This window comes from Mauremys mutica, chromosome 5, assembly GCF_020497125.1.
Source record: "Mauremys mutica isolate MM-2020 ecotype Southern chromosome 5, ASM2049712v1, whole genome shotgun sequence".
Taxonomy (NCBI): Eukaryota; Metazoa; Chordata; order Testudines; family Geoemydidae; genus Mauremys; species Mauremys mutica.
In genome coordinates this window covers 136,668,876-136,696,373 of record NC_059076.1, presented here as the reverse complement: position 1 = coordinate 136,696,373, position 27,498 = coordinate 136,668,876, and the positions used below count along the sequence as shown (strand labels likewise).

Sequence of the window (27,498 nt, the reverse complement as noted above, 5' to 3'; positions counted from 1 at the left end):
ACATCTGTAACAAAATTTAAATGTTGACCTTCATCAGACTTGCCGGGTGCCTGGAAAGTCAACACACCCAGGCTATTACAAACCATGAGTTGCAGTAGGTACCAAAGCTGAGGGCCCCGCGCTAATTAGTAGTAATCATTAATCATGCACAACATCATAAATGTGCTGTTCAATTAGAAATATTTTAATATGTTTAAGAAGATAAAGTGGGATTGAAAAATCTGCTTACTTTGCTATTCTCTGATTAGATTCATTGTGTGTGGTCTGCTCTGGCTAAGTATTAATGAAATCTCATGATGCTGATTCAAATTGCTGATTATGAACAGGAAGATGAGCCAAATGCCCTAATATATTTGAAGTGTATAATGAAATAAACTGAAAATTCTGAGGTTCCTTGTACTGTAAAGATGCTGATTTCTGGGTTACTGCCTATAAATGTCAACAAGTGTGATGGACTTTTTTTTAAGTGCCATTTCTTCAAATGTATATGGGACTGCCAGTTTCCTAGAGAACTTGGGGCTGTTCATAGGAGCTGTGAAATCTTGTCATCCTTCAGACAGCATTTTAGATTGATTGTTTCTGACAAATGATAGCCTGTGGCTGTTTGTTAAAGCGTTTAGTTTTCCTACAATGGCATACCAAAGAAATACCTATTTTTAGCTAAGCATTTATAACAATAATAACGGCAAAGCTTTAAAAAGGAACAAGTCACATGGGGCTTGTGCAGCTCTTATAGAACCTTGCAAAATTTAGTGTTCTCCGATCTTTCCGCTTGGTCACAATGTTTTTTAAGTGACTGTACTGAACAGTGATGGAAAAGAAGTGCCATTGAAAACATGTCTTATAAATAGTGATATAGCATAATAAAGAGACTTATTTTAAATTCATATTTATCATGTTTCAGAAGTATACTGACTATATACTACATATGTGATGGAATATATTTACAATTGTACTGAAAAGCCTTAATGAGCGACCTTCCAGTGTCCCCTTGGAAATCAGGAAAGCTAGTTCTGAAGGCATTTTAAAATCTAATTTGAGTAACTGATAAAGTCACTTGGGAACAGGTTTTGAACTGAAAGAGTACGCTCCAACTCCCTCATAACTCTAAAGCAAGGGTTCTCTCAACAGATCTTTTTTGGGCGGCCTCACAGTGTGGCCATCACTTCTTGCTGGTGGCTGCTCTGACAATTTTTCCTAAAATACTTAATTAAGTTCAGGAAAAACAAATAAATATGCACATGTACATGTCCAAATCATTGAAATTTATTTATGTAGATTTTTTTGCAGACTCAGTAATACAAATAATGAACATTCGTCTCTATTCTTTACTGAACCCAAACAGATTAGAAACAAATGAGGTGCTTTGTATGTTCTTATCTTTTGCTTTTTTGGTTGCTTGCTAGCTAGTAGGTCTATTTCTGTGAAAAGTGATATTTGTATGTTTATCACTTTTCACAGTAGTAGACTTGCTCCCTGTTTGGGAGGCAGTGTAAAGTGATATTAACCAAACCTACAAATAATCACTTTTCACAACAGACTGACTCAGCCCTGGCAAGCCAGGGGACAAATTAAGCCCTGGATGGGAAGGTGGGTAGAGAGGGAGCAGAGACTGGGGCAATGGATGGGGGGGCTGGGGAGGCAGCCAGGGCCAGGGGTGATGGGGGATGGAGATGGAGGGTTAGGGGAGGCAGTGGGAGGTGAGCCCAGGGCTAGCAACTGTCACTGCATACCTGGGACTGAAGCCCAGTGGCCTGAGCCCAGGCCCAGTGCCCACCGCCACACAGCTGGGGGATGGAGCATGCGGACGAAACCTGGGGCCAGAGGACACAGCAGAGGCCAGGGGCGATTGGTGGGCGGGGGAATGTGAGCCCAGGGCTGGCACTTGCTGCTGCGTGGCTGGAGGCCGGAGCCTGATCCCGAGGCCCTACGGGTGGAGCCCCAAACCTGCAGCTATAGGATGGAGCCTGCCGCTATGCAGCCAAAGCCTGGACCCAGAGCCTGCCACCCCAGATCTGAAGCCTGAGTCCCACTCCTCCCGGGAAGTTGGGGAACTCTCACTGGCTGCCTGCTCCTCTGGCATTTGTGGCTCCAGAGGGGGGCATTGCCCAATCCGTTCTGGCAGATCCGGGGAGGGGCCATTGCTTTGTGCCTACCCCTAGTCACCATCCAGGAGATTTGAGAAACACTGCCCTAAAGTGTTAGAAATAGTAAGTCTCTTAATCCTCCAATCATGCTATTATACGCATATATAGTAGAGGGATCAGGAAGACAAGATTTTCTAGTGGCCAGAGCAGGGGAGTAGTGTTAAGAATTCTAGGTGCCATTCCCAGTTCTGCCACTCACTTGCTGTGTGACTTGGGGCAAATCGTTTCACCTCTCTGTTCCACTTTCATCATATGTAAAATGGTGATAACTGTTTTTCTCTCCGTAATCTTCTGTGGTAAATAACTAGTAAAGAGTCTTGAGATTCTCCAATGAAAAGAATACCTTGCACTTAGAGCTCTTTCATTATTATCTGCATGTTTCCATGCAAAAATGCCTGTTGGTCTTAACTGTCCATATTGTAGTAGGTTGTGGGGAGAGAGGCTTTCTTGGAAATTGAGCGTGAAGTATTCGTGCTTTCTCCTGCATAGCTGTGTAAAAACATGTTCCCTTTTGTACTTCAGTTTTGCAAACAGTTCCCTTTTGGCCTTCATATGTTCATACTATTATGGCTAAAATCCCCAGAGCATAGTGATTAAATAAATAGCTTTAGAGAACCTTTGTTACTGTATGTAATAGTGTAATGTATGATCAGCATTGGTTATGCAAAATGGCAGTTATCTTTTTTGAAAATGTATTTTAACTGTAAAGATCTCCAGCCAGAAAATGTTAGGTTTAATAAAACTAATTTTTAAATTATTCCTGTCAGTATGAAGATGAAGAAGCTGCAGAGGAGTTTAAAATTTCCAGCTTTGTAGACATGGTTCGAGATTGTAGTCGAATCGGCATTCCTTACAGCTCCCAAGGTGGGTTAATACTGTATTTCTTCATTGTTTTGGTGAATTATTTGATCATTTGTTTGTCAGAATAGAAGTATGACATTGTAACAACAATAAGTTAAAATACCTCTGGAGACTTCTTTTTATTGCAAGTGAGCCTGATAGTTTATCCATCTCTTTTTACTGTATTACTTTATATCAGGTTTTGGATTTCTTAGAATCTGAAACTTAAATTACTGAGGTTTTTATTTTCTGTTCAGAGAACATAGTGTGTGTGCGCTCTCCATAGTGAATGCTCATAGCCTGAGGCAAAGAAATAATTTGCATGCTGGGAAAAGTGTTTGGCTAAGTATAGAAGTTCTCTGTTCTGATGGGGGCTTCAGATAAATACACTTTTGTGTAAGGAAATAATACACTTTTTTTTATTCAAACTTCCTGTTTTAGAACAGAATAAATTGGACAGCATGATTTCCTGTATGATCTGTTGCCAGACTTGCAAGCTGAATATTTTAATTTTATATTTCTTCATAAATGTGTTCAGGAATGGAAACAGCATACAGTATATGCTGCAAAAATACTGCAATGCACTTGCTGTGTAATTGTTGATTTTTTTTTTTAAAAGAGAGCAATATGCTGTTGCAGCAAAAGCTTTGAGCTATGCATTTACCATAAGTCTGGCTTTCTGTTGATGGCTGGTAACCACTGTTGATAGTTATGGTTGCATTCCATTTTCATGTCTAACTCTCCTTTATTTTGGTGCTCATAACTCACATTTCTTTTGTATGAACACTTTTCTTGCTTGGTCTTGACAAAAGGTGAAATTTATTTGCAAATTTGTGCAAAATCAGTTCAGGCAGTATTGTGTTACGTGAATGTAGAAAATGTACCTCTCCTATAATATATTTTCTGATAAGAAAATTTGCTCTCATAACTGAAATAGCAGAAGCTAGTAACTTTTAAACTGGTTTCTTAAATAATCATCCATCCTTAGAAGTGGAAGATGCAATAGTTTTCAAGTCATAAATATATGAAGAACCATTGTCCTGGTCTGAGTTAAGGATGCACTTTTTCTTGCAGAGTTCCTAAATTCTGCTGGTCGGTAGTCACTCTCCGATTCAAGCAGTGTATAAGCTCTGCTGATAAACTTATGCACTCATCGAGCTCAATAGCTTTAATTTTTTTTATTTATAAAAACATAGGGAATTTTAGATGGAAAAAAAATTGCATAAAGCAACATTTAGCATATGCAGCTGCTTGAGAGGAAGTTCAGAAAGTTAAGCTTTACTTCCTCTGTGGTATTTTGGGCATTTTATGATACAATGTATCACTTACAGCAGGGGTTCTTAACCTTTTTCTTGTTGAGTCCTCACCAATATGCTATAAAAGCTCCATGCCCCACCAGTACCCAACAACTGTTTTTCTGCATATAAAAGCCAGGGCCGGCGTTGTGGGGGTAGCAAGCAGGGTAAGTGCCTGGGGCCCTATGCCACGGGGGCCTCACAAAGCTAAGTTGCTCAGGCTTCGGCTTCAGCCCAACATGGCAGGATTCAAGGCCGTGGGCTTCAGCCCTGCACAGCGGCGCTTTGGCTTTCTGCCATGGTGCCCAGAGAGCCTAACATTGGTCCTGCTTGGCGGACCCCCTGAAATCTGCTCATGGCCCCCCGGGGGCCCCGGCCCCCTGGTTGAGAACCGCTGACTTTTATATTTCTGGTTTCCTTTGCTTATTTACAGTTTGCTTCATAGGCCTAAAATTCTACAAAAGCATTTCAGTGTGAGTAGTCCTGTTAAGCTGAATGGGACTGCTCATGAGTGTCAAGTTAGCCATCTGTCTGAAGTGTTTTGTGGGACTTGGGCCCCAGTCTTTATCATAACTTGTAGAAGACACACAGCATAGTCTAACCAGTGTCCTGGGGAAAACATTTACCAGTCTGGAAATTCGGTAACGCTGAACATTGTTTCTCAACTTTGCCAGGTTAACTTTTTCATACAATTTATTTTTAGTCCACCTTCCCTCCAACCCACCCCCCCCAAGAGTATATTGGACTATTTTCCACAAGTAGAATACTGCTGTACATAAACTATTTTGCTTCTTAATTGCATATACAGTCTATATTGTAGATTTTACAGCTAGTTCTATATTCTTCCTTTTGTATCGAAGATCAACAGGTTGTTTTCTTTGGCTTTCAGTTGAACTTTGCTTTTTTGTAACAAGCACAGTGAAATATTTAAACTACAGTAACAGCTGTGTTATCTGGCCCTGTACCAGCTGGAAGGCTCTATAAACCAGCATTTCTAATCTTCATAGGAAGTCCGGTTGGCGCAGGGCCAGCAGGCTCCCTACCTGGCTCTGCGTGGCTCCCCGAAAGCAGTGACATGTCCCTCCTGTTCCTAGGTGGAGGAATGGCCACAAGGGATTTAGCGTGCTTGAGGGGTTGTGGGGTTGAGGTGTGGGAGGGGGTGCAGGTTGCAGGCCCTGGGAGGGAGTTTGGGTGCGAGAGGGGGTTCGGAGCAGGGGTTCGGGGCACAGGAGGGGGCTCGGGGTGCTGGATCTGGGGGGCACTCATGTCTGGCAGCTCCCCACAAGTGGCGACTTGTCCTGGGTGCTCCTAGGTGGAGGTGCGGCAGGTGGCTCTCTGAGCTGCCTCCACCCGCAGGCGCTGCCCCTGCAGCTCCCATTGGCCGCAGTTCCCAGCCAATGGGAGCTGTGGAGTTCAAAGTCCCTCCCTCCCTCCCTCTTAGTTTTTCACTTACTGGCACCCCTCATACCTCCAGCATGCCTGATAAAAAAGCTTTTATGGTGTGTGTGTGTGTGTGTGTGTGTGTGTGTGTGTGTATGTATATATATATATATATAAAGGAATATTTCAAGTCATTTGGTAGACCGTCAGAACAACTTTGGCACATTGTAGAAAGGTGAGATATATTAAACGGATGCTTTTATTATAGTCACTTAACATTTTTTGTGAAATATTTGATTCCTATAGGTCATCTACAGATATTTGATATGTTCATTGTAGAAAAGTGGCCAGTAGTGCAGGCCTTTGCACTGGAGGGGATCGGTGGCGATGGCTTTTTTACCATGAAATATGAGGTATGTATTAAGCAAGTACTTCAGTTTATCATCGTTAAGGCTAAGTTTTTGTCACAGATATTTTTAGTAAAAGTCAGACACAGGTCATAGGCAAGAAAGTAAAATTCACGGAAGTTGTGATCTGTCCATGACTTTTACTAAAAATATCCCTGACAAAATGGGGATCTGTGGGTCCCTACACTTCTGAAGCGGGCAGCTGCACAGGGGCCTAGGAACTGCCTGCAGCAGCTGAGGGCTGCAGGGTATCCCTGCTGCCTGCAGCTCCGGGGGTCCTCCACAGCCGTCCACGGGGTCCAGGATCTGTGGGTTACACCTGCTGCCTGCAGCTGTGGGGGCTTGCAGCAGCTGGGAGCTGTAGGGTTCCCCCGTCACCCGCAGGGGCCAGGAGCTGTGGGGGAGTTTCCTCGGTGGCAGCTTGGAGTTCTGGGGCTGACAGAGGTGGCGGAGATACCCCGTAGCTCCCTGTCCCCACAGGTGGCGGAGGACCCTGCAGCTCCCGACCACTGCAGGCTGAAGTCATGAAGGTTGCTGGAAGTCATGGATTCCATGACTTCTAAGACCTCCATGACTAAATCATAGCCTTAGTTATCGTTACCTAAACATAGAATTCTCTCCTCCAGTCTCTTCCTCTCAAACAAAATTATCTAGGTATGAAGTGGGCAGTATTCAGTTGTGGACTAGTGACATGTTTGCAGTCTATTACCTTATGAACTAAGTGTACTAGAAACTGGTGCTTTTTTCTGCTGGAGAGCTCTGAATCTCCCTTTCTAGTGGTGTAGAGCATTTGTTTTGAGCCCTGCTAGGTGGTAAGATACAGATCTGAAGAAAATAAAACATTTTAGATCATTGTTAAGTGTACTTATGGCCCATCACCTGAGGAAAGGAGGAGTGACAGTAACTTCTTATTTGGATGAGTTGTTGGTTCAGCTGTTCTGGCTGGCAGGTTCTCTCTCCTAAGTCAGGTTTTTGTGAGGCAGCATGGCTCACTGGATCAGGCACCAGACTGGTGATTCCAATCCCAGTTCTGTCACTGACTTGCCATTTCACTTTGGGCAAGTGTAGTAGCCCTGTGTGCTCCTTTTTTGTAAAATTGAGATAATAAAAGCTACCTACTTTGTCTACAGAGGAGAGCGCTATATAAGTACCATTTAAAAAAATTTTGTTTACTTCATTTCACCTTCCTGGAACACGTCCATTGCTATGCAGACATCTCTGGTTCTCTGCTGTCCCAGTTCTGTTACTTTACTGTCTAAATATTCCTGCCTTGTCTCTAGGCATGGGTGCTCTTCATCTAGGCTCCTCTATGGAGGATCACTTGGTACACATACCTTTTTTTTTTTCTTTTTTCTGCCTTGATTAATTACTACTTTTAGTGATGTTACTCATCTGTCTGTCTTTGGCCCATCTGTGCTACAGATCTGCCTTTCTTTTCCTCAGCTGCGTTCATGTACTTCATTGCTTTGACTCTTCTTCTGAAATCCTCACCCATGTTTTCATTTCCTCGTACCATCTTGTGCTGTGAACCTGTCAGATCTCAAAAGGTGTGAACATGGTCTGAATAGATAGGTGCTCTAATGGAGGCTTGACTAGAGCAGTGATACTCAGACAGGCTCCCGAGCTGCAAGAGGCTCTTCGATGTGTTTCCTGTGGCTTTTGCAGTAGATATTAAAACACCATGATTTAATTAACCAATGAATTCACATGACTGTAGCTCTTTGGGTAATGTTGATAGCTAATTTGGCTCATGAACCACTGAGCTCTGAGTGTCACTGGACTAGATGATAATGATCCTTTTTGGTCTTAAAATCTATGGGTGAGACCTTGGCTCCACTGATGTCAATGGGAGTTTTGCCACTGACTTCATTGGGACTAGGATTTTACCCTATGAATCTAGGGGAGACCTCTAAGGGTATGTCTACACTGCAGTACAAATCTTCCAGCTGTCCTGGGTCAGCTGGTTTGGGCACGTGGGACTTGTGCTGTGGGGCTATAAAATTGCAGTGTAAACGTTTGGGCTTGGGCTGAAACCTGGGCTCTGGGACCACAAAGATACTTCAGGGTATTACATGCTGCATAAGCAAAGTCGTTGCCTATTCCCTGTCTGTATTTTGTTTGAGTTTTAGGTCTTCAAACTAGTGGTATATTGATGCTTTTAACACAATAATGCAGCCACACATGCCCCATTCTCTTCAGTTCAAAATTATCCTCATTAGAATATTTAAAAACATATTTAATACTTAAAGTAGTTATTCTGTTCTTTTTCAAAACCAACTAAGACTTTTAATCAATATTTCACAAAATATTTAAAGATTAATAATCACCTCTTAATATTTTGTGATGATACAATGGTGGCACATGTTCACAGTGCTATTATGCACAGAATTCCATTAATGCACTTAGCTGTAAATGATGAACGAATGGAAACCATGTCTTAGAAGGCAATCTGTTGCCAGATTCAGTGAAGAGCAATTGCTTTATATAGTCATTTCAGTCATATAAAACTTTCAGTGTTGCATTTTTGAAAACTCTTTGAAATATTTCAAAATCTAGAAAGCACTTAAAATGTCAGTGTCTCTTTGAATATTTTTGAATGATTATAGCTCCATATGTATGTTTACCTATAGAGGAAAATGTTTTAGTGTTAGTGCCAGTTAACGTGTAACTTGCTTTAGCTTGGTACCGTCTGCCTTTCTGACCATTCACTCATACCAGGGAGTTGCCTTTTCTGCAGTTCTAGCCATTTGGAGCTGCTTTCTTGTATTGCTCTACCATATTGAGACTCAATCTTTTTTAAAATCTTAACTGCAAATTTGTCTTTTTTTCCCTTGGCTATACTTGTTAATATCTCTCTTCTCTGCTCTTAATTAACTCTATTATATTTAACTCTGAAAAGCCTTTTAGGATACAGTTTCTGTGAAAAAGCACATAAGACCTAAATATCAGTTACATACTGTCACTTAATGTAAAGGATATGAATCTTATAGGTTGGGTTATCCAGAGTTTTTAAATCTTATCCAGTCTTGAATCTGAAATGCTTATGCCATTGGTTGAGTGTTTCAGATTCATACAAACTGTTGTAGCAGGCTGAAGGCCAGACTTGCAAAACTGCTCCGCACCCAGCAGCTAAGTGCTTGAGTGCTGCATAGATCTGTGCATGTCACATTACTTACAGTATTTTCACAGTAAAAAGATATATATTAAAATGTTTTACAGTTAATGGATGTCAGCATGGATCTATGGAAAACATACAGCAAAATGGATCCCGTTTCCCTGGAGGACTTGCTTTTTGAGGTAACGCAGCTGAAATGCTTTGAACTAACTGATGACAAGTCTTAGATGAAAAGTGTCAATTTATGTTAGTGTATAACAAAAAACTGGTTTGACTAGATCAGCCAGAGTGTAGGCTCCCTATACTGTGAGCGTGCTGCAGTTTTCTCTTTGGAAGTTTATGTAACTTCTGTGGAATTAAAGACACTGTATTCTTTACCTTATCAAGTCTACAGAGAGAATCCCCACAATTGCATGAGTTGGCTGTATTCTTTGCAGGCCACAGCACTATGTATTATGTATGTTCTTGACACCAGTCCTTCAGTGCATGTTAAAAGAATAGTGCGTTGCAGAAGAAGCATTGTGTTAACAAAAGAATAATTTTCTTATCATAAACCTAATTGGTTCGTATTGATTTATAACTACTTAATAGTTTAAAAACAGATCAACAGTGACACACAGTGGCCGCAAGCAATTTTTACAATACGTTTTTATGCATTTCCCAGTGAACTTGTTTTCTAATGAGGTAGTCTGATTTTAAATGCCTAAATCAATTTGAAGTTGGAGGACTATATGCTTCTAGAATAGTAGTGCCTTTGGTAGTTAAAGTTTAGTTGACATAAACATCAATTTGCGAGGCTTAGTATTGCCTCTGCTAAATCCAATTTGAATGCAATTTGAGCTGGATTATAAACAAGTGTATATAATTGTTTTGTCTTATCTTCTCCTGTTTTAGTGCTGTTTACCAAAAACTGACATCAGTCTCAGACTCTCAGGCAGTTGATACACTTTTTTTTGTTGCTGGTCTTGATGGATAGCTCTACAATCATAAATGTGGACAAGATATTCAGGATTAATTGTAGCTAACTTTGTGTCTTATATTTACTTTTGTGCATTTTTAGAAATTGGTGTGCTATTAAAAATTACCATATTGTCAGTTTAATTCTGTCATGCATAGAACAGAAACAGCAATCATAGAGACCTTAGTGACTTCCTTATGTTGCTCAGACAGCATCCTCTATGATGATGAAGCCTGACCTCTTGTAGGGTTGAGAGTGTACAGTAATTCTTACGTTCTCAGTTCTCATCTTGGTTTATTGTTACTCTTGACACCAGAGTGTGAGGTATTAGCTGAGATTTTTGTTTTGTCATGTGAATACCTGTCATTTAAAGGTTGTGTGGTTTGCTGGTTTGATGTTTGCAGTAGCACTTTGGGAATCCAGAGATCAGGGCTCCATTGTGCTAGGCTGCGTAAAAACATGAGAGAGCTGATCCATGGCCCAAAGTGCTTAAAATATCATTAACTAAGTGGTTGGACTGAGACAATCTCACTTCACATGTCATTGGACTGCCATCAGATGTCAGTATGCCTTTATTATCATTCTCCTGGAGTCCATTTGAACCAGTGACCTAGAGATGAATCTTTTACCAATCTCTTAAGGTATCCAGTTGTCCAGTAGTTAATTTCCATAATGGTGGTTGAAATGACATAGTGTCGTCCTTAGTTTGAATAGGAGTCTGTCTTGAAACACATGATCAGCTAGCTTATAAATCCCAATGAAATAAACAGGATGTTAACACTTTTAATTGCGTATCTATCAAATCTTATTTACATATTGTAAGATGCTTTATTTCTGTCTTTAGAAGTGAAGCAACTGATGCATTTAAAAGACGTTTTGGAACGGACACACAAATTTCAAAGATTTATATTTAAGGTGCCCAGTTTCAAGCAGTCCTGTTTCTCTCCCGTTCCCTCCTCCTCCCCCCCCCCCATTTCAAAGGCTTGCTGTGAGGCTGCCCATTCTTGTTGTGGTTCTTCTTCTTCTTCTTCTTCTTCTTTAAAAATATGGAAGATGCACGGTGGGGTTTTCAGAAATGCTTGGACTTGGCCTGACTCTGCTTCCATTGAAGTCAATGGTGAAAATCCAGCTGACTTCAGTGGGAGCAGAGTTTGGTCCACATGGTGAGTTTTTGGAAATTCCTGCCATTGTTTGTTTTAACTATAATAAAACTTTGACTCAAGAAGTCTGACAACTCTGCTTGGTATTAAAACAGTGAATTATGACGTATAGCATGGGGCATATCATCTTGTCCTGAATAAACTAATGAAAGTACTTCTCAACTATGTTATTATAGGAAGCTAAAATAACCTATGTGAAAAGCTTTTCATTTTGCTCATTCTTGCTGAACAGAGGTTTTCTTGCAGCTTATGGCTTCAAAGTATAGAATTAATGAAGATCAGTCTGTAGTCGTAAATAAACAATTTTGTTTAGACATTAAATGTCCACATTAAAGTGTGTGTAAGACTGTAAATGTTACTGCTCTATCTAATTTGTATGGCTTACTATTGTTAGCACTGCATTAATGAAGCTGTAAGTGAATAGGCTGTATTGTCTTGTGCATAGCCTGTTGCTAAATTTATAATGTGGACATAAAAATATAATTTTGACTCATACCATTTTAAAAAAGACCAAACAGTCTAAACCCTCTCACTTCAATAATCCTTCCTTTCCCCCCATTTCTTCTAGGTTCATGCTTAGGAAAACTATGGAAGCCATTCCACATAATACATACTGTGCAATAATTGTAGATCCCACACTAAACTTTGTTGTAATTCTGATACACTATGTACCCATCCCAAATATCTACTTCATCTGCATGATACAATTTGGTTTTCTCTATTCTTTTTCTGACATTTTAATTTCAATCTTAATTCTCACTGCCTTAATTTGTGTGCCGATTAATTTCCATTCTGTACCTGACATCTAGCATACTTGATATACATACTTGCTGTCTCCAGCCAGGTTGTTTAGGGATAGAGGGGTGAAAACACATGGGGCAGAATTTATCTTGAATAATTAGAATAATTTCCAGTTATAAGAAATCACTTTTTCCCTCCTCTCTATCTATAGTTACTGTCTTTGTTTGATGTTAAAAGTACAAATCCGTATTGGAGCAATGTACAGATTCCTTATGTTTAAAATGTATTAGGCAGTACTTCATTTTTGATCCTGTTCATATTTACACATTTGCCTCTTCAGTTTTTGAGTATCTCTTCAAATAGCTTTTACCTAGTAATCTGAAAACTCAGTTTGACAGTCTCAAAATAAATGGCTTAATTTTTAGACTGAAATTACTTATTGGACAGAAGATTTTTTTTTTCAATGAAAGTTGAATTTTCCAGTTTATATTAAGCTTTGACTGACACAACTAAATTTCAAGGTCTGAAGTGGTCATAAAACAAGATTTTACATAATTGGACTGTTAAAAGTGTTGTAACATAGTTGATTTCATCATTTAACATCTGTAATTTACTGCCCTGCTGACATGACACTAGCTGAACAGAATAACACATATTGCTTTTTTCCCTTCTCAGGATTTAATGACTTTCGAGCACCAGTGGACCAGCTTTTTTGCTAATTTCGACACTGAAATTCCTTTCATCCTGGAGCTGTCAGAATCTCAAGCGGGGGAGGTATGTTTACTTGATTAAACCCTTTGAAATGCAAATACAAGGAGGAATTCATGTGGCACCTTAGAGACTAACTAAGATGCCACAAGGACTCCTCCTCGTTTTTGCTGATACAAACTAACAGGGCTACCACACTGAAACCTGAAATGAAAATGTCACTAATGCTGATTCATTATTACTGCCTTGCCGTTATATTTGATAGGGTTTGTTTTCTTCCCTTTTCCCCCTTTTTCATCTTTATGGTTATAAGCAAACTTGCCTATTGCGGTGTGTAAGCTTGTGAATACTCTTCTTTCCTAAATTGTACAGTTCAGGCTGTGTTTCCTGTTTAACATGACAGTACAGTATAATAAAAATGCTGCATCTGTGTAGCAGGGCAATTTAACTTTTCAGCTAAACTCAGTTGAGTTTTGCACTGATAATGGACCTTATTTGTATGGCATGTCTGTCTAATAGATTCAGATTTATGTATGAATTTCATTTCAGTTTGGTGGTAAGAGTTCATACAAAGCAACAAACAAGAAAAACAGAGACTGCAAATTTCAGACCTGTTTTAACATAATCCATGATATGACTTAAATGGGAAATGTGGAGGTGCTACTATGCATTCCACCCCTGTGACCTGTTACTGGTTCCAGTTGAGTTTAATAATTGTAATTATGTAATCAAGATATGCAACTTCTTGTTGGGTTTTTTTTTTAAATGGTATATAATGTAGTTCATTTTTTAGTGCTTGTCTACACTATGGGTGCTACAGTGGCCCAGCTCTGGTGCTGTAGCTGTGCCACTATAGTGCCATAGTACAGATAATTCCTATAGCAACGGAATGGGTGTTTTCTTCATTGTAAGTAAAGCACCTTCCCAAGCAGTGATAGCTAGATTTACGGAAGCACTATTCTGTCAACCTAATTGCGTTTAATTGAGGGTGAGGTTGTCATAGTTACGGTGCTCAGGGAGTGAGTTTTTCAGACCCTTGAGCAAGGTAGCTATGTTGATCTGTCAGCCAGGCCTTAGTGATAGCATTAGCATCTCTCATTTAAACCTGGCAGTCTGTTTCTTTTTACTGTTGGAATAGCAAAGTTGTTTTTTCTTTTTGTAGCCATTCAGAAGTTACTTCAGTCATGGAATGATTTCAAGCCATATAACAGACAACAGGTAATGTCATTTATCTTACACATGACATCTTCACAGGAACATCAATCAGTGTACTATATTTATATAATGTTACTTTATATCTGATGCATTAAGACCTAGTGTAATGTCATTTGGGACCATGAATACATCTTTATATCATATCCTATTTAGGATTGATATGGCGTTATCTTTAGGTATGAAATATATTTTTAGTAATACCACTTATGTATAGCCTCTTCTCCTGAAGGATCCCCAAACTCTTTGTAAATTGTCATCCATGTGACTGTATTGTGTACAGAACAAGCATTCAGGCTTCTAATTACCCACGTTGCCTATTCTGTGTTATTTAGGATGATATACTTGATTCATTACCATGCTTTCTAAGCATCGTGTGCCCAGAATGGCCAAGTTAGAACATTTGGCCCCATATTTTCATAATAGTATTAAAAAAAAAAGTTGCTGAGTGACATATTGGGTTTTGTAAACGATTAACAGGCAAAACACCTTAAAAGCAAGGAAATAAGTAGATAAGAAAAACCCAAATCTTACACTAGCCACATAAGAATAATTTAAGGATAAAATGCTTGTTTCATCCCAGCACAAAAGTATTAATTTTGACAGAATTAATTCTGTCACAGCAATCTCTCTATATACCATTTAAGGAAAAGAAATATTATGGAAGTAGAAACTTATAAATGTGCAAATTAATGACACATACCGAACCTTAGTTGAAATGTAAAATCCAGATACATGGCTAATAATACTTTGTAGTTGTGACTAGTGTCCCTAGGGGAGTCAACTGAGGTCACTCAATTAGGGTGAACTGCAAAGAATAAGGCAGACAATCCCCAAAGCTGGTGAATATTCCAATACTTAAATTCACCAGGCCAGCACAAAACACCCTCTATAATACCTCACTGGTTACCCAGAAGCCAGCAACACAGTTCCCTTATAGTAACTCAACCTCAGGCCTCCAGCCAGATACCCAAGTCAAATATGATGAAGATTACTGAAAATATTATTCATCATATAAAAAAGTTCTACCAATCCGAAAGGATTGGACACATTACCTCCCAGGTTAATGAATATTTCAGATCTTACCCAAATATTTACAGCCAGTTCTTATTAACTAAACTAAAATTTATTAAAAAAGAAAAGAGCGAGTGTATTGGTTAAAAGATCAGTATACATACAGACATGAGTACAGTTCTTGAGATTCAGATTCATAGCAGAGATGGTGAGCTTTGTAGTTGCAAAGAGTTGTTTCAGAAATAGTTCATAGGTTATAGTCCAATGTTTATATTCAGGGTGGTCCAGTCAGGACTGAGATCTCAGTCCTTATGGCTTAGGCTTCCCCTGCATGAAACCTCAAGCATATTTGAGATAAAAAGGATTGGGGCCCAAGGGTCTTTTTATACCGTTTTCTAGCAGCCACTTGACCATGCAATCCTGGGTGAACAATAGTCTTTTTATGTAACCTTCTATTTCCCAAACCTTATCGGTAATTAACTACATGGATTAACATGAGAGACTGCCTAATAGATAAATTATCACAAACTTTGAGACACATAGACAATGACATCATTGCATTCAAGATTCATCTAAATGTTAATATTCCCTTTTGATCTCTGAATCAATAGCTTTAGGAACTGTCTGTTTACATAGCTAATTATTAAATAAGATATATGTAGAAGCAGCAAAGAATCCTGTGGCACCTTATAGATTAACAGACGTTTTGCAGCATGAGCTTTCGTGGGCGAATACCCACTTCTTCGGATGCAAGCAGTGGAAATTTCCACTGCTTGCATCCGAAGAAGTGGGTATTCACCCACAAAAGCTCATGCTGCAAAACGTCTGTTAATCTATAAGGTGCCACAGGATTCTTTGCTGCTTCTACAGAACCAGACTAACACGGCTACCCCTCTGCTACAAGATATATGTAAACAGACACAATTAGTATCACCTTTAATTCTCTAACAATACAGGCTTGCACTTCAAAGTTCTAGCCTGTCTAGCAGGGAATGGCCCTAATTACCATTCACATAGTTTCTAACATGTCTTTAATGATTGGCTTTGGGTCATTTAGCCTGCAAGTTGCTTAACCCTTTTGGCCATATGTCACAATTTGTATAAGATTTGTTGCAATTATTATATAACAATGGTAGCCACAATGATTTGCATGGTCATATTTTAATTAGATAACGTGTCAGTGCTCTCAGAATATTTCATAGTCACTGCATCTCAGAGCACATTAAAATGGTAAGGATTGCTAGTCTGATAATACTGTTGGCCAGGTACAGAGATTTGAACCAGCTTGTATCAGAAAAACATTGTTTTAATGGATAAGCTCTAAGTCTGACATATAAGGGTACATTTGTGATTTCCCCAGGGCCCAGCTACTCTATTCTTGCTGGATCCTTGTGTAAATAAATATTTGTAGCCTGGAACAAACATTAGGGGAATATACAGAACAGACTTAGTAAAGGTGTTAACCAGCTCAGTAATTGGTAAATACCAAGGTAAGAATCCTAACCAAACACACAGGGTGTAGACACTCTCTTAGAGTTGGTTTCTCACTTACAGCAAATGAACTTATGCACATTCTCTAGGCAGGGATCGTCTTGGTGGGATATGCAGGAGATGTCACTTCATCAGCTCCCGAAGTTTCCTTTCACTTTGGAAAAGTAACATTAGCCAATTTGGAGTTTGAAGTTGAAAATAGTCTGTCACATCTTCCCCTCCTGTTTCCTTGCTTAAGTGTGTTGTTTTCAAATAACGTCAATAGCTGATAGATTTTTATCATTCCTCCCTCTGAAAACTTAAGTTAAAATTTGCACAAACTTATGTTAAAATTAGTTTCAAAGTCTGAGATAATGTGGTTTGTGTGTTAAATTGAGATAAAGAAACATTAGATACCTCAAAATATAAAAGCACTGTTTTAGTCTTTTATCTCAAAATACTTAATTCACTCAATTTTCAGAATACGTTACTTAATGAGATGTAACTCCAAGTATTTGAAAAATGGAAGGGATTTTTTATTTTTTTTTGGTGGAGAGTTAGAGAGATTTGATTATCTTCCTAATGGAACTGTGGTTGTCATCTGTCACTTATTAAACATGTACTTACTGATCTCAGGAGAACTGTTGTCATCCTTTTGTTCCAAAAGCAGAGCATTTTACTGCTTGAGCTAAGGAAAGATCTGTTAGCTGTCATCTAAAGAACTACCCTTCGGTTCTTCCTTACCTGCTGCTATCCAGTGGAGTTCAAGGTACCCTCTCACATAGTGTCAGGGCTTTCCATAGTGATTAAGCTCTTTGAAAAGTTTGGAGACAGCTGTCAAGCTTTTTTGAACTACAGGTATCCAGAGAAACATTAGACAGGAGTCAGAATTGCAAATAGGAAATATTTAGACTCCAAGTTTCTTAATATCCTTGAGGTAGACTTGGAAGATGTTTTCATAAATATTTTGTTACCTAATCTTCTCTTTTATTAACTCATTATCCCTTTTGTTTGGTTCTTTCTTTCTTTGTTTCTAACAGTAGAGGATTTCCATTGATTCTCAATGTAGACTATACAACTAATTATAATTTCATTGCTATACTCTGTTTTAATGGGGGAATTCCAATAAATAACTTATGAAAACTCTTAAAATATAATCAAGGCCTCAAGTATTTTACAAGTGTAGCAATAATAATTACATTTTTCTCTTTAGCCCTAGCAGACAGCCTTTTGTGCTGTTTGGTAATCACTCGAGTAAAGAGAACCTGAACTCTGGTAACTTTAATTTTCCATCCGAGGGACATCTGGTTCGAAATACAGGCCTTGGTGGAAGTACTGCTAAGCACATGGTGAGCTTTTTAATAACTTTTTTCCCTCAGCATATGTTTTTGCTTTGCTAAATTGTTTTTCTTTGTATTACAACATGCTTATTGGTGATCAGTCAAACATCCAACATGTGTGAAGTAGAAATATATATTCTGAAAGGTTCAAGTAAAGCAGTCAGACCTTTAATGGAAAGGGAGGAAACAGGAAATTGAAGTTGCTATGGGACAAATCTTACAGCCCCTCTTGGAAGCCAAACTTCCATTGACTTAAATGGTGTTCCACTCATGGGGTGCACATGATTGGGCCCAATATGAAAGGAGACGAGAAAAAGAGGACTGTGCATAGTTGAAAAGATGGGGTATAGTATCCTTGGCATATATTCTGACTGATTCTAGGCTGCAAATAAAAATACTATCTAAAGATGCATAATTTTTCTAACTTTTTTCTTCAGTAACTGAAATATGAGTTATGATTCAACCATAAAACTCTTGGTTAATATTTCTAAAAATATAATGTATTAACACTTGTAGTAATTTTTTTAATAACTTGTTAACTCATTAATTGTACTCTTCATATTTACAAAACCATTGTCTCCAAACTTCATTACATTTTTAAACAACCAGACAAACCTCAAAATCTTTGTAAACCTTTCAACTGTTAGATTGTTACTAAAATGAACTTTTAAAACATTTACTTGTTTCCATTTTCAAGTAAAAGTTGAGTTTAAAACATGTCATGAGCTTGATGGCTCATTGCGCTACCATGCAGGGGATGCATTTTGGGAAGCGACCCCAGGGAATACAGATCCTCAGGCTGGCTGGGCTGGGTGCATCAAGAAGGTAACTCAAAGCGAAGGAGGAGAAGTAGTGTGCAGGTTGCATTGTTTAGTTCTCCCTAGTAGCCAGTTGAGGAAGGCTTTGAGCTTGTCTGTAACTGCTTGCACAGTTGCTACTGCAAAAGATGTAGACTGTAGTTTAGTAGGTACAGGTAATTATGGAGCAATGGCCTGGTAATGATTTTATGACTCCACATGGGCTAGAGCAGCATTTAATGAGTTACTACCTTATGGATGAGCATGGGGTTGGCCCATTCCACTGGTTAGGTAAACAAGAAAAGATTTAATGTTACAATGTAATTACATTTCATTCTCAGTTTCCTACCCTCTCATATTATTCCCACATGGATACCAGTCATACTATTTTTATTTTCACATACATGAATGGGATTCCTGTTAGGACCACCTGTTGTCTGTCAGAGCCAGATGCGATTGCTTTCTGATATGGTGTCAGTGAGACTCAGAGGGCTAAAGGAGGCAGTACCTCTAACATGGCATTGCTCTGCTATGTTAGCTAGTAGGATGCACTGAAAATAGCATTAAATAACAGGTAAAGGGCAGCGTGGCAGAACTGGAGGCACACTAATGAAAAGGAGTAATTCATATACAAACCTGAAAACACATTCTTAATTCACATGGGGAATTCAGAACTCATTTTGTTTTCAAGGCCTTTTTGAACCATGCTTATCAAGTCAAATATTGAAATATACCTTTAAAAGGCTTAGATAACTTTTTAAAAACAACCGGTCCTGGTTCATGCATGTTCAGTAGCATTTCAGTAGCTAGAAAATTAAGGCAGATTTTAATTAGCCATCTATTTAGAGTTGTTAATGTTTATACCGTTATTTATTGACTAAGACCCACTTACATCTTATTAATACTGACAACTAGGTTGTACAGTGTGTATCTCCCAAGGGACCTCTGGCTTGTTCAAGGACCTATATTTTTGGAACAACTCACATTCCTTACCTGGGTAAGTCTCTCAACAGTTTCTCAGCGTATTTAAATAACATCTCCTGATTATTTGTAATAATTTAGCAGCAGGTTTATTGCTTGTAGAGAGGTTGAGAGCATATACTACTTGATTCCCATAGCTGTAGATACTCTGTAGAGCAGTAGCCCATGCAAAGAATCCTACCTGACATGGTTACCATGACCATGTCCCTCCACCTTCACCTTTCACTAAAATCTGTCCGCAGTTTTCAAGGAATTCTCCAAAAGTAGGTTTTTGGAAATAAGGCAAAAATAGAGCTTAAACTCTATTTAGTTTGAAAGGTAGTTTGAAAATACCTTGGAAAAAGTCACAAAAAGTAGGGGAGAGGAAATCTTTCAAAGCCTGGGGATGCATGGTGAGAGTAGAATTGAGTGAACCTGGTGGAAGTTTTCTGCTTTAGGTAAAATCCACTCCATTCAAGTCAGTGTGGGGGCCTTGTGTCTTAGCTGCTTCAGTTCAAAGTCACATATTTAATTTGGTTAATGTTGAGTGTGAGTTTAAATCCACTAAAGAAAAAAAGTAAGAAGTTCAAGCTCGAATGTGCTATATGATTGTCACCACTATAATGTCAAAACATTACCTGCCATACCTGAGGTACAAGTTACTGCCTGGTTTAAGTATTGGAACATAACTGCAGTATCTCAGCTACCTCCGTTTGGTAACTATTGACACATGACTTTTAAAGATTGCTTCATTAAATTGTACCATATTGGAGTATTATGTACTTATATTTTTAAGTTTCAGATTTGTGATATTCATTGTCTTATCTTGATCCCCATAGCATTTTAAAAATATATACAAATAGGGCCTGATGGTGCTCCCTTTGAAGTTTGCATAACTCCCATTGATTTCAAGGGGGAAGATTCAAGTTTCCCAATGTTAAAATTTTCAAAATTTGTATGGAATCCATATATTTTGGCAATAGGGGTCTGATGAACTTTTAAATATCCTCCAGCACCTGGATCATGGTTTATAAAATACAACAATAAATGTAAGAAATATTGCTTTGGGGAGTACATAAATCTTAATAATAAATTGAGAGTGTAGTCATCTCAAATAATCTGTTCCAAGCTATTAGCAAATATTAAAAACAATCAGTTGCACACCTAGTAAATTTCAAAATATTATGAGATATTGCTTTAGTTACTGTAGGAAGTTTGTAAAGAACATCATGTTGACTGTGCATTAGTGTTTTACAGGTTACAAGAAAGTGTTAAACTTGTCTGTTACAGAAGTTAAGAAATCAAAAGGAATTCAAGGTGGTAATTACATGGCAAAATTGCAACTCTTCTTTTGTCAAGATGATTTTACAGGGAAGATGAGAGAAAAGAGTTCATACTGTTCTCTTTAGTCCTTTGTCTCTGGGCTTGGCTACACTTACAGATGTGCAGCGCTGGGAGTTACAACTGTGTTCGTACAGCTGTGTAGGGAAAGCGCTGGTGTGTGGCCACATTTGCAGCATTTGCAGCGCTGTTGGGAGTGGTGCATTATGGGCAGCTATCCCAGCGTTCAAATGGCAGCAACGTGCTTTTCAAAAGAGGGGGGTGGGGTGGAGTGTGACAGGGAGCGGGGGAGAGAGTGAGTGGATTTTTGGAGCCCACACTGTGTGTCAGCTCCCTGCCTTGCAAAATCTGAACATTTCCTCGACCCCTCATTCACTCTTAACTGCAAATAGCCTGCAGACCAGATAAGCAGCTGCTCCAATGGACTCCCTTCCCCCCCACCCCCACCCCCCCGCTGTTTCTCTCCCCAAGCAAACACTAAGCTGTAGACATTCATCCCCCTGCCTGCCTCATTCACAGCAAGGTAGTGGGTTATCTCAATTGATTTGTTCACAGTCAGTTACAGATTGATCACAACAGACGAGCTGTGTTTGTTTTTTAGATAAGCAGCTCCCCGAGTTCACAACAAAACAAAGAGAGGCATCATAATAAAACAAAGAGTAATTTAGTTAAAAGCATTCTGGGATATCTCCTAATACCCTGGAGGCCAATAACAGCGCTGGTGTTTGGCCACACTTGATGAGCAGCGCTGCATCACCAGCGCTGCACTCGTTATACCCCAAGCAGACCAGGTGTACAGCCAGCGCTGCAGCCAGGGAGTTGCAGCGCTGGATGTGCCTTGCAGGTGTGGACAGTTACTAAGTTGCAGCGCTGTAAAGCCTCCACCAGCGCTGCAATTCTCCAGTGTAACCAAGTCCTCTGTCTTTTGTTGTCTGAATAGTCTACCCAAGCAATGGTTGCAACAATATTATCATCGTAATAAAAACATTATATATTTTGTTCCTAGCTATAAGATTATATTAAATAGATTTCGTCAAATGCCAGTGTATTATGTGCAGTTAAGATTTAATCTAATTTCATCTGTTAATAATTAGCTGTTTAAAATACTCTCTAAAAAAAAGAAAAAACCCTCAACACACACATTCCAGTACATTTGCTTAAAAAAAGATTCTCGTAATGAAACATTTATAGCTGCTTAATAAATAACAGTATTCTAAGATCTTGATATTAAATATTACACCTGTGTGTAATTTTCAACCAGATCAATTTACCATACAGCCAGTCTTCCCTAGAGAAACTTTGCTGGCAGTAGCTCAGGAAGACCATTTAACCAAGATAATTCCAATGAGAAGCAAATGACTTAATAGTAGCTGAAAGCCCATGCTGTCTCACGCCTGGAGCAGTGGTGATTGGGTGCATTACCTTGTATACCACAAAGATGTGGGGATCCTTGGCATGGCATAGATACATGCCTAACTGTGATGTACATTGCACAGGAGTAATTCATAAGTCAAAATGGCTGAGAACTTAATTGGGTGGAGACAGACAGCAAATCCTAGTGATGACTGAACCTGCTGATGATCTGAACAAAAAATAAAGAAGTGCTCTTGGCTGTGCTTGAGGCTGTTTGCATTATTTCATGCTGACCCAACAGATATTCTAGGCTTCAGCATGACAATACTGGAGTCGTCTTATGTAGATAGGCTGTTAATTTGTCACTTGTGATGTAATTCAGTAGTTGGTGTTATTAACTTAAAAAAGCCTGTTGGTCCTTCAAAAATAAAAAAAATTGCATCTTTTTCAAGATCAAATGACTTCAGATTTTGCCAAATGTATTTGCAAAAAAAGTTCTTCCCTATGTAGTCTCATCTATATTGCCTTCCCCCCTTATCTTATACACACAAGTTAAGTGAGGACATAGAGGAAATTCATTTATCAAAAGAAGGTTTACGTCCTTTCTTCTCATTGAAGTTTATGCTTAAAAGCAGTAATATAAGATCTAACAGCCTCCCCAATATAAACCATAGCATAAGGGCATTTCAGTAGATTAATATTTAAAGGTGTTAATGGTTGGTGTGCATCTGTATTTAAAATGACTTGCGTTAAATAATGTTCAAGGAGCTCTTAAATCAAACATGCTTGAGAGACCATTAATGAAATTGTTTTATATTTCTTTTTATAGTCAGCAACAATATACATACAACTACCATAAACATTCACCTTTGTTATTTAGAATTGATTTTATTGTAGTTCATACTTGAGAAGTCTTTTCAGATGAGACCTTTTTTCTTGTGTAATGTTTGTAGAAAGTGTGGATTGAGTATACTACTACACCGTCCTTTCTTCTCTCCCCCAACATCCTTTTTTGTAATTTTAAAATTAGCGAAGCTCTTCAGTTCCTACCCTTTTTTTCTCCGTGAGCATCACCTAGCACACATTGGTGCACATGCAAGTAAAACAAATGAAAACGATTGATATGTTACTATCTTGCTGCCTTTTTGCTTTAGGTGTATGTATAGCCTATATATAGCCTTGCCAGTAATGTTAAACTTTAACTGAAGCAGTTGAACTGTCATTTTTTACAAACTTAAACAGAGTAAATGTGGTTATTCATAGTATTTTGCAGCTCCTTAGGTGTGCAACTATATTTTTGATACTTTTCATGAGTTATAAAAGGAAACTCCATCCCTTTGTCTTTTACCAATGGAGGGCTTAAAGTAGTCACTAGAGCCCTGCAAATCTGTGGCTATCCGCTTTATATCCGTGGACCATTTCTGTGGATACCAGTGCAGATGCGGATACAAATTTTGTATCCACACAGGGCTCTGATAATAAGGGTGGGTGGGTGGGCAGCTGTGAGGAACCATGGCGCGGATCCTCCGCCTGTCCTGGTCGGCAGGGGGAGGGGCAGGGAAAGGGGCTAGGGGCTTCTCTGGCCCCATGTCCAGGGCAGGTGGAGGGTCCACCGTGGCTCCCCACAGCTGCCTGCCCGGCTCTTACTATAGCTGGGCTGCGGCTTGGAGCCCACCCCGTGGCCGGAACGGGTCAGGGAGAGCCGCGCGGGCAGCTGTGGGGAGCCTGGATCCCTTCACCTGCCCTGGGCAGGGGGCTGCTTGGGCCCTCCACCCAGGGCAGGTAGAGGGTCCACCACAGCTGCCAGCGCATCTCTTCCTGACCGAGGTCAGGGGGAGTGGGGGCTGTGCCTCGGAGCCTCAGTCTGCCCCCGGCGTAGAGCCCTGCAAATCTGCGGATATCTGTGGATGTGGATATCTGCAGATAATTTTTGCAGATCGCGGATCAGATGTGAATACACATTTGTGTATCCGCGCAGGGCTCTAGTAGTCACTATTCAAAAGGATTAGGCTCTGCTGCACTGCTTTTTAGTTTAATGGAAGCCAAACTGAACATGTAATCCCCAATCCTGAAAACATTTAAGCATGTGAATAGTCCCATTGAAGTTAATAGGACTACCCATATATGAAAAGTCAAGCATGTGTGTGTGCAGGATTGGCCCTCCTCACCAAGGTTTTAAAACCTGGGTGCCTAAATTTAACTCCTAAATTACCATAGAGAAACTGCTACATTACTATATTTAGGGGATTGGCGTAATTTTCAAAGATACTGATCACCTGCAGCTCTCATTGATTTCAGTGAGACTTGTAGATCCTCAGCACTTTTGCAAAATAGGCTGCTTATATTGAGGTGCCTCAGTATAGTAATTTGGGAGTTTCTGGTAAATTAGAAGTTTAACTTTAGGCTCCCAGGTTTGAAATGTTTGGCTTTACCATGGTACTGCACATACTGGTACAAGTTGAAGCCAGAAATTTGCTCTGTTTTTTTGTGGGTTTTTTTAACAAAACCTACCTATCAAAGCAAGATCTCAAACAAAATTACCAGCCACAGTTTATATATCAATTTATATTAAACAAGAAATAAAGATGACTCTGCAACTAAAATGCAAATACCAATTGTTTAGCCTTTTGAATTCATAATTCTGCTTTTTTAAAGTAGATGCCCTTTGCATTAAATACATTGCATAACCTCATGTCATAGTATTTAAAACTAACTTGAAATATTTTATTTTCATACAGGAAATGACAATGAGATGCACGAGAAAACTAAACAAGTGTAAGCTATCCATTTTTACTTTTTCCCCCCCTGCTTCTCCCTCCAATTCTACTTAATGACAATAGGTCCCAAACCCTTATTTAGATGGGGATGGTTGCTGATAATTACAGTACAGGGTTTTTTTAGTGTTTTTTTGTTTGTTTGTTTTTTAACAGAGCTCTATGTATATGTAGGAGGGAGAGGCTTTGTTAACCAGGTGCTCGAAAGATGAGAAATCTGGAAACTGATATGGAGTATAGGGACTGTTGTTTGATGTGATATCACTGCAGCACCAAAACAGTGTTTTAAATAAAACAAAATAATTTTAGGTCTTATACCTTAGTTCCTCCTGTGTTACTGATACATGGGACAGTCCAGTTTCTCCACTGATTATGGTCCCTTGCTAGTTGTGGTTCGTCTTGGAGTTTGTGCATTCAGTATCTTGTGTCACTATCTTCTGCCAGTTCTTCCTTAGCCTTCCTTGCCTTCTGTTTCCGCTCTCAAATATCCAATTAAGTGCTTGCTTACAATGTCTCCTATTTGTATTTGGTGGAAAAAACAGATGATATAGTTAGATCATATGGTAACAGTCTTTTCATTACTCTAGTATCTCAGGAGGATGTTAAACAGAAGCTACTAAAGTTAGATATTTTACGATCAGCAGGCTTGGATAACTTGGTTATCCAACTCGGACATGCATCCGACGAAGTGGGTATTCATCCACGAAAGCTCATGCTCCAAAACGTCTGTTAGTCTATAAGGTGCCACAGGATTCTTTGCTGCTTTTACAGATCCAGACTAACACAGCTACTCCTCTGATACTTGCTTCCAAGAGTTTTTTTTAAAAAGCTGACCGGACCATTAATAGTTGGTTTTCAGTAAGTCAGGAACACACGGTATGTTGCAGAAGACTGGAAGAAAGCCAATGTTGTGTCAGTATTTAAAAAGGGTAAATGGGATGAAATAGGAGTATGAGACCATCCAGGTGGGCTCAGTGGATGATCCTGATGAGGATGCATGCTGGTGTCTCCTGGAGTCAGAGGCATGGTCCCAGTGCCTATGGTGACTTTGCCAGTCTCTTGTACCCAGTAGCACAGTCTCTGGGTCCCCCGCAGGTTCAAGCTCTTAATACAGTACATGTCCTATTGTGCCATGTTCATAAAGCTTGACCTCAAAAGTTGGATGTTTATCCTATGGCTCTCTCTTTATGTAGAAAAGCAGCATTTGACTCAGTTTTTGATAAAGGCTCACGGATTAAGCATATTTATTTTTTCTTTAAATGTTTTAAGAGGTCATAATAAGTTTGGGCCTTAACATATTTTGTATTAAATTTGGATTTCATTGCAAGCAGGTTTATTTTTAAAAAGAAAAACTTATAATTTAAATAACAATAAAAAATCTGGTTTTAAAATATCCAACTTTTTTAACTTTAAAAAACTGACTTTCATCCCCCCCAAGTGCAAATAAAATGTCATGAAAATAAATCAACTAGGCACAATATTAGAGATTTTAAGAGGTGTCTACTCTTTTTAAAGTAAGGCATTGAGTGGGTCTTGTCCTGTAAAAGATTTCTGGATTGTTATGAGAAAAGACAAACTTTGGCTATAGCAATTCATGTTATGTTTGTATTTGTCGTTTCAGTAGGCTGTTGTCCCAAATATATGCTGCTGTTGTGGAGGCTGTCCTTGCTGGTATTGCATGCTATGCCAAAACTTCCAATGCAACCAAGGTAATTTAAAATGCTTGTCCTGTATTTTGTAGCAGCAATTAACTTGTTGGCATTGTCTTCAGAATGTTACATTCATCTGGCTTTAAGGAATACCTTCTGAATAAAATCCCACCATTTCTATTTTCCTTTTTGGCTTGTATATACATTACAGTAAAGTTCATATAGTCTTTAATTTTGTCTAAACTGGGTTATTTGACATCAATTGCAAGTTACTTTTCATTGGTAAGGTGGCCTCCAGCAGGAGTCTCTGAAATGTCCATTTTAATTAGTGCTGTTTCAAAGTTTTACACATACAAGATGTGTGTCTGACCTTGTGAAGTTTATTAGTAATCTGGGCACTCAGTAGTTTGGCTCAACTATGGTATTGTACCTCTACTGCCCAGGGTATGGTTTCTGTTCAACATCTGCGTGCACATCTAGTTAATGGGAATTCTGTAAGCATATATATAATTTATTTTATTTTGTTTTGTTTATTTGTTTGTTTTATTTGCAGGCAAAAGAAACCGCAGAAGAAATTCTTATGTCTATGCTTGATTCCTTTCATCTAACACAATTTAAAACTGCATTACGGTATGTAACTTTGAATATTTATTAGCTTTTCTGCTCATATTGTCTTAACTCAGTTGTTTTCTTTGGGGAAAAGTTTCACTTAAAACATATTTCTTGTTTTTAAATTTGATTACTAAATTGCAGATTTAAATTGAATTGGTAGAATAATAATTTAATTTTTCTTCCTCTACACATTCTCCTAGCCACTTGAAAAGTTATTTTAGCCTT

General features: G+C 39.0%; 1 protein-coding gene across 4 annotated transcripts in view; it reads left to right on the top strand.

The window, feature by feature from the left end:
• DNAAF9 (dynein axonemal assembly factor 9) overlaps positions 1-27,498 on the top strand; it is a 127,419-nt gene that overhangs the window by 36,046 nt on the left and 63,875 nt on the right. Inside the window, exons 5-15 of one of the 4 annotated variants that reach the window (XM_045018736.1) lie at positions 2,915-3,011; positions 5,969-6,075; positions 9,289-9,366; positions 12,719-12,817; positions 13,914-13,969; positions 17,661-17,796; positions 19,500-19,581; positions 20,802-20,861; positions 24,977-25,013; positions 26,637-26,721; positions 27,215-27,291. In XM_045018736.1, coding sequence (XP_044874671.1) covers positions 2,915-3,011; positions 5,969-6,075; positions 9,289-9,366; positions 12,719-12,817; positions 13,914-13,969; positions 17,661-17,796; positions 19,500-19,581; positions 20,802-20,861; positions 24,977-25,013; positions 26,637-26,721; positions 27,215-27,291 — 914 coding nt within the window. Of the gene's footprint in view, positions 1-2,914; positions 3,012-5,968; positions 6,076-9,288; positions 9,367-12,718; positions 12,818-13,913; positions 13,970-17,660; positions 17,797-19,499; positions 19,582-20,801; positions 20,862-24,976; positions 25,014-26,633; positions 26,722-27,214; positions 27,292-27,498 lie in introns of all 4 variants that reach the window. The other 3 variants (XM_045018735.1, XM_045018739.1, XM_045018737.1) reach the window with 3 other exon arrangements.